The sequence below is a fragment of the Varanus komodoensis genome, unplaced genomic scaffold (genome assembly GCF_004798865.1).
Source record: "Varanus komodoensis strain SLA01 unplaced genomic scaffold, ASM479886v1 scaffold7_3, whole genome shotgun sequence".
Classification (NCBI taxonomy): Eukaryota; Metazoa; Chordata; class Lepidosauria; order Squamata; family Varanidae; genus Varanus; species Varanus komodoensis.
The window spans coordinates 1,714,382-1,731,831 of record NW_025336480.1 but is presented as its reverse complement, the minus strand read 5'-3'; the positions used below and the strand labels follow the sequence as shown (position 1 = coordinate 1,731,831).

At 47.0% G+C, this 17,450-nt stretch overlaps 1 protein-coding gene across 1 annotated transcript in view; it reads left to right on the top strand.

Moving 5' to 3' along the window:
• The window catches only part of AFAP1L1 (actin filament associated protein 1 like 1), a 79,354-nt gene extending 66,563 nt beyond the window's left edge, over positions 1–12,791 (top strand). Inside the window, exons 10-19 of the mRNA XM_044454582.1 lie at positions 424–517; positions 1,335–1,487; positions 2,757–2,968; positions 4,858–5,003; positions 6,074–6,152; positions 6,394–6,505; positions 6,927–7,091; positions 8,477–8,655; positions 10,824–10,952; positions 12,580–12,791. Coding sequence (XP_044310517.1) covers positions 424–517; positions 1,335–1,487; positions 2,757–2,968; positions 4,858–5,003; positions 6,074–6,152; positions 6,394–6,505; positions 6,927–7,091; positions 8,477–8,655; positions 10,824–10,952; positions 12,580–12,603 — 1,293 coding nt within the window. The 3' untranslated portion in view covers positions 12,604–12,791. The remainder of the gene's footprint in view (positions 1–423; positions 518–1,334; positions 1,488–2,756; positions 2,969–4,857; positions 5,004–6,073; positions 6,153–6,393; positions 6,506–6,926; positions 7,092–8,476; positions 8,656–10,823; positions 10,953–12,579) is intronic.
• Positions 12,792–17,450: the final 4,659 nt, after the last annotated feature.

The following is a 17,450-nucleotide window of genomic DNA, read 5'->3' as shown; positions in this document are numbered from 1 at the left end:
GGGAATCAGAGATCTGAACCCCCTCACCCTTGCTGTGACGCAGAAGGAGCCATGCCAACTTCCCTCCTAGGCTGGGAAAACAGCTCAAAGAGGGAGAAGATTGGGTGGGGGGCAGGGACTGAAACAGCCAGGATTCAGGGCGTCCTGAAGTGCTCCAGCCTCCTTCCTCCCCCCTTCAAATGTCCTAGCTAGACTGGCAAGGCACCCGTCCAAAGAAAATGCAAGGCGGGAGATGGGGAGGTAGCAGTTGCCTCTGGCATGCCACCCACTGTGCATCAGATGACCATAAGCTTCTGTGTCTGGGGGCTTATGGGCTTTGTTGCAGAACTGCTTCCTAAAGGGTATAAGCAAATGAGCATGGGGAGAAGATAGTGGGAAGCGGCCCAGCAAGCAACTGGTCTGCTGCTCTTTTCCCTTGCCCAGAGGTCATCTCAGGACAAGCATACCTCGGACTCTGACAGTGTGGCAACGGCAGAAAACTGCTCCTCCTTGGCTCGCAGGGAGGCCCATGAGCAAGGTGAGCCCTCTGCACTCCTTCCTGGTTGTGTTTGAGCAAGACGTGCAACAAGACCTGCAGCTGTGCTTACCGGAGGTGGCAAGCCAAAGCCGCTCAGGCCAGGCAAGGGATCTGGGCTCAAATCCCTGCTAAGCCAGGAAGCACAACAGGGTTGCTCACCATCCCTGATTCCAAGCTACTTCACATCTGCTGTGAGGGTAGAAGGGGGGCAGGGAGGCCAGATAGGTCACCCTGGAATGCTATATGGCGGCAAAATATAAATGTAAGAACAAGAAAGGCCCTCACCATTGGCAGGTAGTACGCTCAGACTGGAGTGAGTGATTTTTTAGGGCAACTGTATCATGATGCACGCATTAGGTAAGGGAAGGTTGTTCTCCAAAGATAAAGGCATCCTGTTTTGGGGCCTGTTTTTGTACTTCCGCCATGGCTTCGGCCGCATTTAAGGGGTACTAAGTGAAGCTGCCAGGCCTGTCAGACCAGGCTGTGCTGCAGCCAACAAATACGTCCTCCCCTCCTCGTCACTTAATCTCTTCCTGGCACTGCAGCCTCTGTGCTCGTGTATCCTGGAGGTCTGTTGAGGCGGCTGGGAGAAGAACCTCCGCTTACTGTACTGCAGGGTGAACAAGAAGGCCCTCCACCTATTACTGGACTGCAGCTCCCAGGAACCTGAGCCACCACAGGCAGCAGTGAGGGATGATGGGAGTTGCACTCCAGTAGCATTGGGAGAGCCGCACAGGCTGCATCCCTGCTGGCAGGGGCTTTTGCCAGGCCAGATTAACCATATTCTGATTTCCAGCTCTGCTCCGTTTCCTCCTAGGGAAAGGCAAAAAAAGTGGTTTGGCTGAATTAAAGGGCTCTGTAAGTCGAGCAGCTGGGAGGAAAATCACCAGGATCATCAGCTTCTCCAAGAAGAAGCCGTCCCCAGAGGATACCCAGACATCCTCTACAGAGGAAGACATCCCATGCTGTGGTTTGTACTGAGACTTGAGACCGTGGGGGCTACTGAGATCAGGGTGGCCAAATGCAAAGGGGGGCACCTGCCAAAACGCTCCCTGCATTAAAGGGGCAGGAGCCTTGGTCACCTTCACTGATCTCACAAGCTGAAATTGCCTGTGCTACCCTCCCCTCGCAGTCCAAGCTGATAACAAAGAGACTATCGAGTGCAAGGACACACCTGTTTTTGACACTTCAGAGCTCCTTTGAGCACAGTATCCTCAGCGTGGGCACTCCTTTCAGTGTAAGATGGGGTGGCCAACTTCAGGAGGCCCAGGAGCTAGTTTTGCTTCCTAGGCCCCACCACCACCATGGACTGCACCTCCGCCTTCATGCAGTTACTGACATTTTCAAAAGATTTTAAAATACTATATATCAAAATGGCATGCATAGTGGCTATGGAACACTTAGAACTCAACCGAAATTTGGGCCTTTGGGCATCCTGTGCCAACTACATGTTCCATGTTCCCCCCACCTTTTAAAATGAACTTCGGGGTGACAGGAGGATGGAGGTGTGATGTATCCTCACTTGCATATTGCCCACTCCTATCATAAGGCAAAGAGGTTCCTTACAGGCATTATACAATACACTCCCCCTGCAGACATATTTATTCTAAATAGCATGAATGATAAGAGTGGGGTTTCTCTCTCTCTCTCTTTCTTTCATTCTGGTGTGACGCTGCTGCCTTTGGGCAAAGATGGAATGATACTGTTGATAGTCTTTCTTATACATCAGTGAGGGATGCACAGAGTATGGGTGCTTCCTGGGGAGGTTCTTATTGTGCAATTGCCCTAAATCATTCATTGAAATCTGGGCAGTTCAGGGGGTTCAAACATAATCATCTTCTCTTTGTATCTCCTCTTTGTCATTCCACCGCTTCTTCCATCATTCTACTTACTAAACGCAGTCCCTTAAGATGGAAGGAGTATAGAACAGCTGCCCAAAGCCCTTTAGTTGTGCCACTCCGAACCCTGTCTTCAAAGGAGTCCTGATGGACTGATACTCATTCAGGCAAACAGCTCACCAATGGAGGGCAGGGGAGGATGGGAGTTGCAACAGATGGAAGGCCAACGGTTCTGATCTAAAGCAAAGAACTCACCTTCTGACTGTTGTATAGAATCTCAGTGATTTCTGGTTTCCTAGGAAACAACTTTTAGGATTTTGGTGCCTTCGTTATTTATTCTGAAGCCTTTTGTCATCGCACTGCTGCTCAGTTTTTGTCTTCTTGTTTCTGGCTTTTGGCAGGCTACTTGAATGTTCTGGTGAACCAGTGCTGGAAGGAACGTTGGTGTCGTTTAAAAGGCAACACACTTTATTTCCACAAGGACCGCACCGACTTAAGGACACATGTGAATGCCCTTGTCCTAAGGGGCTGTGAGGTGGCACCAGGACTCGGCCCCAAACACCCCTTTGCTTTCCGCATTCTTCGCAATGGGCAAGAGGTTTCTGCCTTGGAGGTAAGTGAACTTTCATTTCCACTGGTTAATAAGAGTGCATTTCAGGGCATGGCTATGCAGAAGTAAGTCTTGCTGATTTCATGTGAATGCACTCATATGGGAGTGGGCTGCAGCCTTTGACAAGCTGTGTGGCAGAGAGCCGGCCATCTAGGCACCTTGCAAAACCTAAGAGTAGCCCTGAGCCAGATTTGTTGTTTGATGTATTTTCAATTTGTTGCACAGCAAAGATTTTTAAAAACTGCACTTGAAAATTGTGGGAAGTGAGGAGAAATTTGGAGGAATCTCTGAAGTGTCTTCAGGCAGCCAAGGTGTTCCTGTGCATTTTTTATTGCCATTTTAATCCATTCAGGCCCTACAGCCTCTCCTGCCCCTGGCCTTTCTGAAATGTGCCCTAGAGCACTTAACTAGGACTTCCCCCCTTGGGGCTTTTGAGTTGTTGAGGGCCAGAATGCTGAGGCAAGAGTTGTTGCTGTTTAGAAGGGCTTTTAACAAGAACAAAACCAAACCAAAAATGCCCTTCCTTAGCAGGCAACAACACCAGAAAGCTTCAAGGTGGAAAGTCCTGGTTAAGAGCTCTCGGGGCTCTCCAGGACAGCTGCAAAGTCAGATCAAGGTGAAATTGGTCTTGGAAGGCATACGCAGCCCTTCAGCCGCTCCTCACAGTAAGGCAAGCGTGGAAGCCCTGCTCGCTGAGAAATTTCTCAAGATCCTGCTCAAGGTTTCTCAAGATTTTCCAGGGAGGCAAAGCAGTTGCAAAAGGGGTGATGGTTATAGCACAGCACCGCTTCAGAGTTTAATAGCAGCACCTTGTAAAACTCAACGGTCCTTCCTGTGCAGTACAAAGGTGTGCAGTGTAGACCCAGGGAGTGATGTCTGTGGCATTCATTAAAGCAAGCAAGTTGAAAGAGGTAGCCAGGGTGGGCTGGAAGCATTTGCATTTGAGCACCAGGTGATCTCCTAAACACTGACAATGCCTCATTGGTAACAAGCAGCATTTGCACATACCGGCGGAAAATAACTCCTGATTCATCTTTTGTGCAGAATGAGCACACTTCATACCATGGGCATCATCATTCATGATTAAAATGTAGATATGTCTGACCTCACAACTTGGCTCATGCAAAAACACATACAACAAAACTTCCGGTTTGGGTAAACCAGGTGACTCAGGAAGAACATGGTCTCCAAATCGGAGCCTGAGCTTGGGGCATATGGTAAAGTAGCTGCATTCCTTGACCACTTGCCCCCGCGATTTTGGTTTTGTTTTTCCTTTAGTATGGGCTGATGTTTTGCCGCACCACTGCACATGTGGTGACATGGTAAAACCTGTACTGAGGGGAAAGTGGGAAGGTGCATGTGGTAAAGGAAAAGCACGGCTGCTTCCTTATTCCGTGCCCAGGCTCTGCCCCTGCACCATCAGCCCCAGTGAAAACCTGTTTCCAGAACCATTTGGAACAACCCTGAACAGCCTGTTAAGGGCCTGCACTTGCCTTGCCCTGGCAGGGACACCTTAGCATAGTATCTGTTCAGAATCTGGATCCAGGCAACGTGGTAATCACCAGGTAATTTGGACTATAGCTCCCATTATCCCTCCCATGCTGCTGGGGGTGGATGGGAGTTGGAGTTCAAAATATCTGGAGACTGATCTAAGGCAACCCCGACTTCTTTAGAGGGACCCTACTTGCCTGGCTGTCTTGTACAGACAATGCCTTGTGTGGTGAATAGATGATAGCTATAAATCTGAAAAACAGGGAAGGGGGAGCTGAAGGACAATGGGTGTTGTACAGACATGTCCTTGCTGGTGGTTATTGTAAGAAGGGGTTGGCCTTTCCTGTTGCCCAGGGAAATGTGCATTTCTTTTCACATTTCATTATTCTCTGTTCCCGCAGGCTAACAGCTATGAAGATCTGGGAAGATGGCTTGGGCTGCTGCTGGTTGAAACTGGTTCCCAGACAACCCCAGAGGCCTTACATTATGACTACGTGGATGTGGAGAAAATAGCCAACATCATCAATGCTGTGCGGCACTCTTATATGTAAGGGCTCTTCTGGGGAGTGTTTTCTGGCATACCTGGATGGAGCGGCAGCTGTGCCTCCGCTTCTGGGTAGTCTGGCTTGTCTGGCCATCTCCTTGCCCTGATTCAGCCTCTGGCCATTAAGTACTGTATGAGGAAAGCAAGAAATCAGCCAAGACTGATGATTAGGGTGTCATTGAAACATCACTGAAGCCAAGTGACAACCAGCTAAATTCATACTGGAAAGGTAGAACAGTGGGCCCCCTTGATGAAACTGAGGTGTCAGGCTGAGAGAAGCACACCTGTATTGATGACATCGGATGCATGTCAGGGTATGCATGTCATGTAGCACTGGTACAGCTTTCTGTGAGCAACATAGGGTATGTAGTGAAAAAACAAAAACACCCTGCACTTCTTTGTATGTCTAACAAGTCTCTCCCTTGTGTATCTAGCCAAGGTAAGTACACACTGAAACATCCATTTATGTGTGGAGTGGAGATTTTTGAAAGCTAAGGTAGTGTGTCTAGAACAGGGCTAAAGGGTTTACTTTCTTAATTACATGATACCTGTGCAGTCAAGGATCATTTCCCTTCACAATGCAGGTGACAACCTGGATCTCTCACACAGAGAGGTATCTCAGGCAATTCTTCTGTATTAATAAGGGCACTCATAGTCATACTCATGAGTATTATTTTCAAAGCGTAGTCTACATTTTTCAGGTGTAGCCTGATGATGATGATGATGATGATGTTGTTGTTGTTATTTCTATACTGCTCTCTTTGGGCAGCTCACAATGTTTAAGTCTTCCATCCAGGTGTCAACCAGACCTGATCCTGCCTAACTTCCAAAATTAGCAGTATCAGGCACTTCAGGCTATACAGAAGCTTGTATATGTATATATATATAAGACACATATGATGACAGGAACACATCTAGCAACCAACCAAACAACTGTGTGTGTGTGTGTGTGTGTGTGTGTGTATTAGTGCAGAGTGGAAGGAAGAGTCCATTGTTCTTGCTTGCAAAGATTTTAAGGGTTTCTTTGGCAAACAAAAATAAACCATGTTTTATCTGCTTTTGTGCATCTTCAGGTGGGCCAGCTGCTCCCTTGAAAACCAAACAGACTCTTCCCGTGTGTTATATGATGAAGTCCCCTATGAGAAGGTGGAGGTAAAAGCAGAAAATCCGTTACCATGTCCTTTTCCACCGCCTTCCTTCCGGTTGCATGTGCTCCTGCTCTGTTCCCAAATGCTTGGCAACCAGTCAGGAACCTGTCCCAAGCAACACCTGGATTAGCTGCTTCCCTGCTCGGGATCTCAGCTGGTTTTGCTGCTGTTGCCCAGCAGTTGTGTCATTCATGATGCCACCTGAAACATCAACTTGTGTATGCTTTTCTGCTTCCTGCATACAGCTGGAGAAGTCAGGGAGGCCATCAGGGTCCCAGGTGAAGCGCCATGGCTCCTCTTGCAGTGAGAAATCACGCCGTGTGGACCCACAAGTTAAAGTCAAGCGTCATGCATCAAGTAGGTTTAGATACCGTGCAGCCACCGGGCACTTGTCCGGGCCCCCTCCCCCGCCAACTTGGGAGGGAAGGGAAATGGGATAGAATCAGAGCTTACATTCCTGACCACTTAATGTGGCACAGCTTTCACCCTGCTGGCTTCTAGCACTCAGCCTTTGCCACAGGTTGGTTTGTTTTCCATTTTAATAGGCAAGGATTGCATTAAGCAGTCTTTAGGTCAGTGGTAGAAGGGTTGCTTTGGGAGTGTACATTCATTCTTATATTTCAGCTTAGTTTCAGTTCCCAAACTGGCATTGTGCCTGAGTTTTTCTAACCTCCAACCTACATTTAAATTTCCCTGCTTCTAAAGTTAATTTACAAGCCTCCCAGCACAGGTGCCTAATGGAGAAGCCACCCTGTTACGTCTTCTTTCGTGTGCACAGATGCTAACAACTACAAGTATGGCAAGAACCGGGCTGAGGAAGATGCCAGGAAGTTCTTAACTGAGAAGGAAAAATTGGAGAAGGAGAAGGCGTCCATCCGGAATGAACTTGTGAACCTGCGCAAGGAAAAGCGGGAGCTACGAGAGGCCATGAAAAGTAGCTCAGGTGTGGCCTGTTGCAGGGCAGGGAAATTTGCCTGTCCAAATCTAAATCTAGAAGGGAATGTTGCGTCGGCATTCCATCCGTGGGTGTGTGCCTTGACTCTTGAATGTGTTTGGTATGCAGTGTGGGGGAGAGATATTTGAACCCAGGCATTCTTCTTCCCAGCTTGTGCATCTTTCCCTCCATCAGCTCTGTAGTTGGAGGACAGAGCAGGACAGAGTATGTAATATCAGTTACCTGGAGTTTGGCCTATGGAGAGTCCAGGTGCCTAGCCTAAGAGGACCAGAGGTTCCTTGTCTCTGTCTTATTGCCAAGCAAGGGAAATTATCCTTCTGCCAAAGCCATGGTTCCTCTTTTTCCTCTCCCACCCTTGACCTCTTTGCACTAACACCTCCATTCGGAGTTATGTTCACCTGCAGCACACAATCCAGAAAGGCACTGGGGGAGGTCTAGTTCTGTTCAAGAAGGCTACAAGTCAAGGTTTCTGTTGCAAAGTCTTGACCACCACTGCAGTGTTACATCTGCTGCCTGGCATTGCACATTAATCCTTAGTATCACCCCTTCTTCTTTTGTGCTGGATGTGTGCATTATACCTGCTCAGTATTACCAACTCAACATAGCTTAAAGATTGTCTTAGAAAACAGGCTGTTAGCTTCCTTGGTAGAGGACAGGCCAAGAGCACCACCTATTGGAAGAAGAATTTATTTTATAACAATTACATGGTTGATTGTCTGAAAAGCTAGGAAAGTCCAGCCTTGCTGTTTACATTTCATGAGAATAATGTGCAGGACGTACATGAGCTTCCCTGTTCATGCATAATGTGGTGCTAGAAGGAGGCCTAAACCATCCAGAAATTGTTCCCAACTCCTGTATCATCAACAGCAAATTCCCATTGGAATTGCACGTCCTTGTGCTCTCCCCAAAGTCCTATACTTTTATTCTCACTGTGCCTCTGCTGTAAGTGTGGAGCCACATGATAGGCCCTGACTAACTTAGATTTGGGGCATCTAGTCCAATTTCCTGTTCAGTGCAGTGTTTAGGGCTAATCCGGCCTCTCCTTGAAGACCTTCAGTGATGGAGAGCCCAACTCCCCTCTAGTTAATTGATTTCATTGTCAAACTGCTCTTACTGTTAAAAATGTTCTCTGAATGTTCAACTGAAATTTGCCCTTCTAAGTTCCTTAGATCTAGGTTCTGGTTTCTAGGGCAGCAACAAATAATTCTTTGCCCTCTTCTAAGGAAAGAACTCTTTCCTGGGACTGGGACTTCCACATAATGTTGGGCTTGGGGCAAGAACTTGGAGAACTGCCCTGGTCCGGGCTTCCTGCTTGTCTTTAAGATCAGGGGCCACTGAGAATGTCATTGAGACTTTGCCTGTACTGAAAACAGGGAAAGAACTGAAAGAGCTGGAGCATCATGTGGCAGCCCTGGAGGAGCAGTGCAAAGCCAATGAGGCAAGGCGTGTGGACCTCGAACTCAAGCTGACAGAGGTGAAAGACAGGCTGAAGCAGTCCCTGGCAGGAGGGCCAGCACTGGGGCTCACTGTCACCACCAAGGTGGAAAACAAGGTGAGGAAAGAGATGCTCCCCTTTCTAGCCCCAGATTCGGGCCACTGGTGGATGGTTTCCCATTGGTGCTTCACATGGAGATTACCGCAGTGCACTTGATATGCTTGGTCTGGAAGCTGCAGCTGGTGTACAATATGGCAGCTTCAGGATGCTGAGCGGGGGGCGGGGGCGCCTGGCTGCAAGCATATTGCAGCAGTGCTGAGGCAGCTGCCCTGGTACCCACTAGCCGCCAAGTCAAGTACAGAGTCTTGAAGTAGAAACAGGAAGCCTTGAACGGCCTGGGACCAGGTTATCCTGCAGATCACATCCCCCGATACAGCTGTATGCAAACATGAATCTCATTCTGTACTGAAATGTTACGATGTTCTTATATTTACTTGCATTTTATATTCTGTTTTATTTTATAAGTTGTTGTAAACCATTCGGAGAGCTTTGATTATTGGCCAGTATAGAAATGAAATAAATCACCATCATTATTGGTGGATGTCTTCCTGGTTTTAGCACAGCCTGTGGAGTGACATCTCACAGCAGCTAGAAAGCGGGCCTTCTCTGGTGCAAGACCCAAAGGCAGCTGGGGAGCAACACAGGCTTGTTGAGAAGAGAAGGGCCAAGGGTGAGCCAAACCCATCCCTGGAGGTGGCGGTTATATGCTTGAACCCAAGCAGCCCTTCCCATGTTATTGTCCTACTGAGGGGCAAACAAAGGGGAAGACCATTTGAGGGAAGGAAGGGGCTTACCCTTTACCATCTTCTGACCTGCTCTACCCTACCCTGCAGTTTAGAAAGCATATTCTCTTCACCGCAAGAGAATGACCATCCTCAGAATGGCCAGCTGCCACCTGCCATTATTGTCTACCCAGAAGGCCCTGGGATGGCATTACATCTTCTGTCAAGATGTAGCACCATCCCAAAGACAGAGAGAGCTTTTTAAACTGACAGAGAAGGAAAGAGAAGACAGTAAAAGGCAAGCATTCCTACAGAGTTCCCAGATACTTTGCCCCCTCCTTAGAAAAATCTTTTTTTCCATATTTTGGTTTCAAAATGGTTGTCAAAAACCCTTGAGCAGAAGCTGTCCAGCCCTCCCCACATATATGCCATGAGTAGTGGGTATGGCAGAATCATTCCAGTTTCTGAGCCTTACTTCTTTTCTGTATCTGACAGGCCTCAGCATTGCTCTTGGTCCCAGGGAGAAAAGGACTGTGATTCTTATTTTAGTAATGGACATGCTGCCCTTTGCAATATGATAGAAACACAGAAATAGAATGAATTAGAAGGAGCCTCTCAGGCCATCTAGTCTGACCCCCAGCTCCAGCTGGCTCCACTGATGATATGAGGTGGAGGAGGAGGAGGGGACAATTAAATTAATGAAACTAAAATAACAAGCCAAATTTAAATCCAACTGAAAGAGCAAAAGAACAAGAAAGGCAGAGCTGCAGAAAGGAATGTATCCACTGAGAGTACAATCCAACTGGGATGCCTGCAGTCCTATGAACTTGGAGGGTTACAGGCTTCCTATGGAGAGTGGGAGGAGCATAGAGGTAGAGGTCGCCTCTGGGTTCTTTCTGTCCTGAAAAACACTTTCCGTCATCTGAGTACTTTAGAGTGAGAGGGAGGGAGGCTGAGAGTCCACCAGGATCTTGGCTGCACTGGTCTCCTCCCCTCCATGCCCTCAGAAGCCTTCTCGGAAGAGTGGCCTTGGAGACACAGCCAGCACGGTTCTTTCCGCACGGGCTACATCGTGGGGAGGCAGACCAGAGCTCCAGCTATGAGGCCTGAGTGATTTCCCATGCAGTCCTATGGCTGTCTAGACCCCATGTAGCAGCCAAAGGATTGTTTCCTAGGAATGTCTTCAGAGGCCTTGGGAAAAAGGTCTTTGCTGATACTAAAAAGACATCCACATGTATCCGTTGGGCCTCTGTTTGCTGCTTAACTAGCCTTAGAATGTAGGGCAGCTTAGAAGAGCCACCAAAGATTATCTTCATGTATGGGCAATTTTGGGTGGAAAAGGCAATCCTTTTTCAAAGCTTTTCATTACTGTGTGTCCCTTCCTACAGAAAAGGAATGCCTGGCAAATTACTACTCTCCTTGTGGTAGTAATGTGCAACCTGGTTTCTCCCAAGTATCTTCCAAGGCCGTAACAGTTCCAATTTCCGATCTTCCTTCTTCCAGGAGACTGTAACGCAGCCCAATGGAAACCCCCTGGAGCACTTGGTCCCAGTTAACTGTGCAGCAGAAATGAGGAAACGGAGCCCTTCCCTCCTCCCTGCCAATAAAGGGAATGTCCTACAGAAGGCCAAGGTAACAGCTCAATTCCCTTGGGAGTGGAGTTGTGGTACATATGGAAATGCAGGTACTCAAGCTAACAGTCCCCACAGCCCGGAAGCCAAGAAGAGTCCCCAGAGAGGTCTGCCTGGCGCCGTTATTTGTTTTTCGGCGCCAGGCGAAGACCTTTTTGTTTAAAACTTATTTTAATTGTTAAATTATTGAATTAATTAGGATTTTAAAATTTTTAGCTGAGAATGCACTGGGGGTTTTTAAACAATTTTTTTGTTATCATTATTTATGTATGTATTCTTTGTGAGCTGCCCCGAGGCTTTGTTGCGATGGGGGCGGCATAGAAATGTTTTAAATAAATAAATAAATAAAATGCAGGCAGTGGTGCTGAGCCCTGTCAGTGAACCAGTTTCAGCAGTTTCATCTCCACCAGGGGTTGGTTTCTGTCAAGCTCTTGGATCTTAATTACCCATTCCAGCCCAAAATACTTCACATTACAAGAGGAAGCAATACATGTCACTGGGAAGGTTCGTTTTCTTCCTAGCTACTGTGGTGAGGAATGCAATTAAGTTCAGAGGGAACAGGAAAGTCTTAGGAGGACTGCCAGATAATGAAGAAGTGCCAGTATTGCATCCCTGGCAGTCCTGCCACCATGATGCTACTGTCCTCATGTCCAGGAATGCCCCCCTTTCCTCTGCTCACCTGCTACCAAGTTCTTCAGGTGTTCCATAATCTAGTGGAGACTGGAGAGCAACAGTGTTTGCTGACGCTTGATCTGTCCTGCTGCAGAAGTAGCTCTGTTGCCAAATGTCCTGGTTTCACAAGTACCAGGGCAGAAGAAATTTGGGCTAGATGGCTGCTGTGAAATGGAAATTCCTTTCTGCCTGCACAAACCACCTTTTAGATCAAAGCCAAAACCTTTTATTCTTGCCATCATCATGACCGTTTTTGACTTTGAATTTTATAAATACAGTAGGGGCAATATGAGATGTTGAAGATGTAGCATGAGATGTTTAAACAGAGATGTTTAAAATTTAAATGCAAAGTCCCATACAGTGACTGCTTAGCATGATCTGAGGGATACACATGTTCTTGTGATGTGTATTGCCCAAGACTTGCTGCCATTTTTGATGCAAGGAAACATAATATTAATCTCTTCCTAGAGGTGGTGGCATCTAATATAATACAAAATGGCAGAGTGGTATTCCTCAGTAGACACTTGAACATGAAAAATGCCAAGTGTGGGGTCCACGAAGAGATGGGGGAAATTTGAAAAAGTAATGTAAGCAACCACTCCGAATGCATCCCAAAACAACCCTAAACAGCATCCAAACGAAATTTAGAGAACATTTATACATACAAGCACAACTTTTTCATAGTGTGTCACCAGGTTTTCACCTTCTCTGAAACTTCATCTAGTCTAAGGATGGACTCCACATATTTTAAGCTACAGTTGCCCTCATACCTCACCATCAGCTGTGCAGGCTGAGGTTGCAGGCCAAAACAAATAGATTTCTCCCTTCTGATTTGGTCCCAAGAAACCTACTTTGGATTCAAAAGGGCATGGCCTCTTATCCCCCTGTTAAACACCTCTTTCCATCTCCTTTGCAGCCAAGCAATCCTTAGCACTGTTGTCTTTCCTTCCTTCTAGGAGTGGGAAATGAAGAAAACATAAAGGGTCACAGTGCCCCCATCCCTGAGGATGACTCCTCTCAAGCATTGGGACACAGTTAGGAAAGACTGAAGCACCACAAGAGCCTTTCCTCTCTCAAAAGAATGACAGCACGATGTTGAGGAACCCGGTTCTTCAGCAAGGAGAGTGCCCACGCTCCAGGGAAGGAAGGACTAACAAGCAGATGCGAACTGGTGTGGGAAATGGGGAGGGAGGGAGTTTGGGAAGCAGGGTGGGGAAGGGTAATCCTTTGGAGGATTTTTTTATGTGTGTTCTCAGAATACTCTTCTTTGAGTGGTTTAGGAGAAACACCTCAAATAGGTCTAGCATGCCAGCCATCTGGACTGGTCAGTTGTGCTCTTGTCCCTGAAGCAACAGCAACATGGATATTTTGGTCTGGTGGGGAGAGATGATAACCACGATGATGAGACAGTTTGGAGATCCCCATTCAGTCAAGTTGGCCAAAGGCCTCGGGCAAGTCTTCTTTTTCACTTGTACTTTCTTGCTGCAGCTCCTTTCTCACTGGAATCCAGAGGAGCATCCTTCACCCCTAGGAAACGAGGCATGACACGAAGTGCCTTTCAGTCAGTCCTCTTGAAGGATGCTATTTACAGCCCATGAGACTGTCAGCCTGTTTCCCTGTCTTGCTTCCTGCCAAGCCAGATTTGGGCAGCTACAATTGGCTTAGCCCCCAGACAAAGGGCCTAACAGGGAAACAACATTGTAAATGTGGTGTTTTATTTAAAATCTCAGGACTCTCAGTACTGACCTGTGCTAAGGAGTACTCTGTCAACTTTCATACTCTTTCTCAGGATATCTTCCAAGATGTTTACTATACCAGATAAGATCAGTTGCTACAGGCAGGAATAAGGTAATTTTTATCACAGTCTAGAAAGTTCTCTCACCCGACTATGGTTGCAATACCTTTGCCCACTCCCCTTTCACGTTGGGCTGCATAGCAGAATTGGACTCACTTGCAATGTCAGGTGAAAAAGGAGAGGGGACAGACACAGACAAAGCAAGAGAAATGGCTTCTGCAGAATGTTCCAGGGCTACTACATTTTTTTAAATGGCACCATTTTTGGTCAAAGGGCTACTACTGAAGGCTTTTTCTCCTTGGTAAATCAGTCGCTGGAACACATGATGTGCACTCACTAAATAACAAAATAACACTGCCATTGTAAACATTTCTCTTTTGCCAATACAAGGGAGTGAGGGATGGAGTGCGGTGTAGGGGACAGGTTTTTTATTTTAAAGTGATGAGTCCAGTTCTCTTCATATATTTAGGTCCCCAGTCAGTTTCAGGTCTGCCTCATTCATGGAAGAGGAAGAGAATTAAAACCTAAAAAGTGGTTGGGAGAAGAGGATTACAGGTGAAGCCCATAGGCAATGCCTGCAGTTATCCTGATGCTCTGCTATTCCAACAGACCAGAAGCTGTACCAACCTGCATTTCTTGTATAAAGGGAGGGGACGGGGTGCTTGTCTTTTCTGGTTGCATATTGTGACATACTTTTTATTTAAGAATTGTCTGCACTTTAAGATCTGGATCCTCTCCCTTTCTTCCCCTCACCCCCAATAAAAGATGATCTTTGTACAGAGTGGATGGGTTTTGCTGCTTTTTGCTAATGAATTTTAAGTCAATATTGGGTTGCAAATACAGACTTTGGATTCCCACATTGTAATACAGAAACATTCAGAGGGCATTGGGCTGCCTGGGGTTGTCACAGTAACACACCTACTTCTTATGGCAAAGGGACATGTATATATGTGCAAACACACCCACCCTCCCCCCTATCTCCTCCTTTTAGAGCTTTTCTGCACATTTACTGTACACTCATTCTTTACTGTTCTTTAGATGAAGTTGTGACCTTGCAGCTTTGCATGAGAGTACTTTCAGGGGGTGGCAGGTAGAGTGGAGAAAATAGGAGTATCATTTGTGAAACTAAAAGAAAACATCTTTCTACCTGTGTAATTGTGTTATTCCACTGCAGTGCAGTACCACCTAGATGTTATGTAGGTGAATAGCAGGAAAGGGAACAGGTGGTGGCACTGAGCTAACACACACAGAGGATGGACTGAGGGGAGGGGAAGACAGAACTTAAGCACCACCAATCTCCTGCAGCCCACTGTTATGGCAGGCAATCTTGGGGAGACATACACCTTGAACGAAGGTGCCTGCCTGCCAAATTGCCTCCAAAGGTTTGGGGTCTTTTGCTGCAGTTCAACACGCACTGCCAGAAGGAACAAGGGCTGTTTTGCACTGGCACAAAGTCATGCAACACTTGGGAAAAAAGGTTTATTCAGTGGAAAATACAGAGCAAGAACGAGCTTTTAACCCAGTGTTGTCTCAACAGCAAATATTCCTGCTGCATTCCAATCTTACCCTATTTTTCTAAAGCGATAAAGGACTTCCTGCCTAACACACAGAGAAGCTAACGAAGAGAGAGGGCATCCATGAGCTGTCCTGCAGGGCATACTCTTGACAGCAACTCTGTGTGGGCACGAAGGTGCAAGGCATCCGCAGGCTTGGGGGCCAGGCCTATGTTCAGAGCTGACCCCCACTTGTGTACAAAGCTTGCCTTGGTTGTGTTTAGGGCTTGTCTCTTCCCTTTCCTAAGTCCCGGATCTTTATCCTGTTTTTCTCTGTACATGCTACTAAGGATGAGCTTCCCAAACTTATGCTAACTGTTGGGTGGGTGCTTGATTGCTTCTGATGACCTTATCTATTGCTGTCTGTGCAAGGGGACCATGACCAGGTCTGTTTTCCAAGGGCCTTTGACTGTGTTTGCTAGCTACTATTGATGGGCTTTTAGCCTTTTACTATTTTGGATCACAACAAATTGTGGCAAGTTCTTAAAGAGATGGGAGTACCAGACCATCTTATTTGTCTCTTGGGAAACTTCTATGTGGGTCAAGAAGCAACAGTGAGAACTGGACATGGAACTATTAATTGGTTCAAAATTGGAAAAGGAGTATGGCAAGGCTGTATACTGCCTCCCTGCCTATTTAACTTATATGCAGAGTACATCATGTGAAAGTCCTGGCTAGATGAATCACAAGTTGGAATTAGGATTGCTGGGAGAAATAGCAACAACCTCAGATACAGGGACAATACCACTCTAATGGCAGAAAGTGAGGAAGAACTAAATATAGCCTCTTCATGAGGGGGAAAAGGGAGAGCACAAAAGTTGGCTTGAAACTCAACATTAAGAAAACTAAGATCATGGCATCCGGTCCTCTCACTTCCTGGTAAATAGATGAGGAAGAAATGGAGGTAGTGACAGATTTTATTTTCCTGGGCTCCAAGATCACCGCAGATGGTGACTCCAGCCAAGAATGCTTGCTCCTTGGGAGGAAAGCTGCGTCAAATCTAGACATTTAGGTTAGATCACGTCTGCTGATGAATGTGGAACTCCCTGCCTGCTCCATCCCAATACAGCCCCATGAAAATGCTACCCAATGCTCGGGAGACTGCTGAATGGGGTGAGCTGTAGGGGAGGGGGAACCCTAAAAATGCGGCAGAAAGATCTTTTGCAAGGGAAGCCCTTCCTTTTGCAGAACACAGATCCTGGATCCAACCAATTTGTATTTGCTTAGACACAACTTGGGCTCACTGCAAGTAGCTGCAGTAGTCAGCATCAAGATGCCAGGTTGCAGTCCAATATGGCGGTGGTGTGAGCTGCTGGGCTGGCAAATGTGTACAGCATCAGGGAAGAGGACGGTTTGACCATCACACCCCAGCCAGGTGTTTGTGCTGGCAATCGGCAGAGGTTGACGCTACTAAGTCAGCAAAAGCTCCTAGTGCCAGAGAGCAGCAGCACACAAAACTGTACAAAAGATGGTGTGCACAACATGACAACCCACACTATGGCACACAGATGGCAACGACGCCTATGTTCCCGCCAAAAAGAGGGTAGTCTCCTCCAGGAAATCAACCCTGACTGTTCACTGGAAGGACAGATGCTGAAGCGAAAGCTCAAATACTCTGGCCACCTAATTTGAAGAGAGGGCACACTGGAGAAGACCCTGATGCTGGGAAGGGCTGGAGGCAAGAAGAGAATGGGACCGCAGAGGATGAGATGCTTAGATAGTGTCACTGATGCAATGAACATGAATTGGGATGAACGCCAGGAGGCACTGGAGGACAGGGGGACTTGGTCTCTTTGATCCATGGGTCACAAAGAGTTGGACATGACTTAATGACTGAACAGGCCTCCTCCAAATCTGCTTTAAAAAGTGGAGTGCAAGGTAGTGGTGGGGAGAGGTTTAGGAAAACGCTGTTAGCAGCAGGGTCCTCAGGATTTGGTGGGGGGCAGGTCCCCCCAGTGTCCCTTCCATTTTACACAGTTCTCAAGGTGAACCAGTGTGAAAGCCAGTGTGGTGTAGCAGGGACTGGAACTCTAGAGCCATGGAGCCAACCTTGGGCCACTCACATACTCTTAGCCCAACCTAATCAAAAGGGTTGTCGTGGTGGAGATAAGATGGAGAGAAAGAAGAGAATGATGTAAACTGCCTTGAGTTCTTCAAAATAAAAAAGAAAGGGGGATATAAATCTAATAAATTAATAAACAAATATAAATAAGCAAATAAATAGGATGATACCCATCCAGGACTGTGTAAAATTAGTGAGGATTTCCATGATGGGGCAATGTAATCGTTACCAATGAAAGCGATTGCCCCATCCCCCCGATTTTGCCTATTCTCACAGTGGCAGCACCTCAGGAATCATGCAAAATGGAGGGAGCACTACGAAGACAAGAGGATCTGGGAGATCTTGCTGCAAAAAAACAGGCATTGAGCCTCCTTTACACTAGCAATGATCTCCTCAGGATAGTGATATGTGATCTAT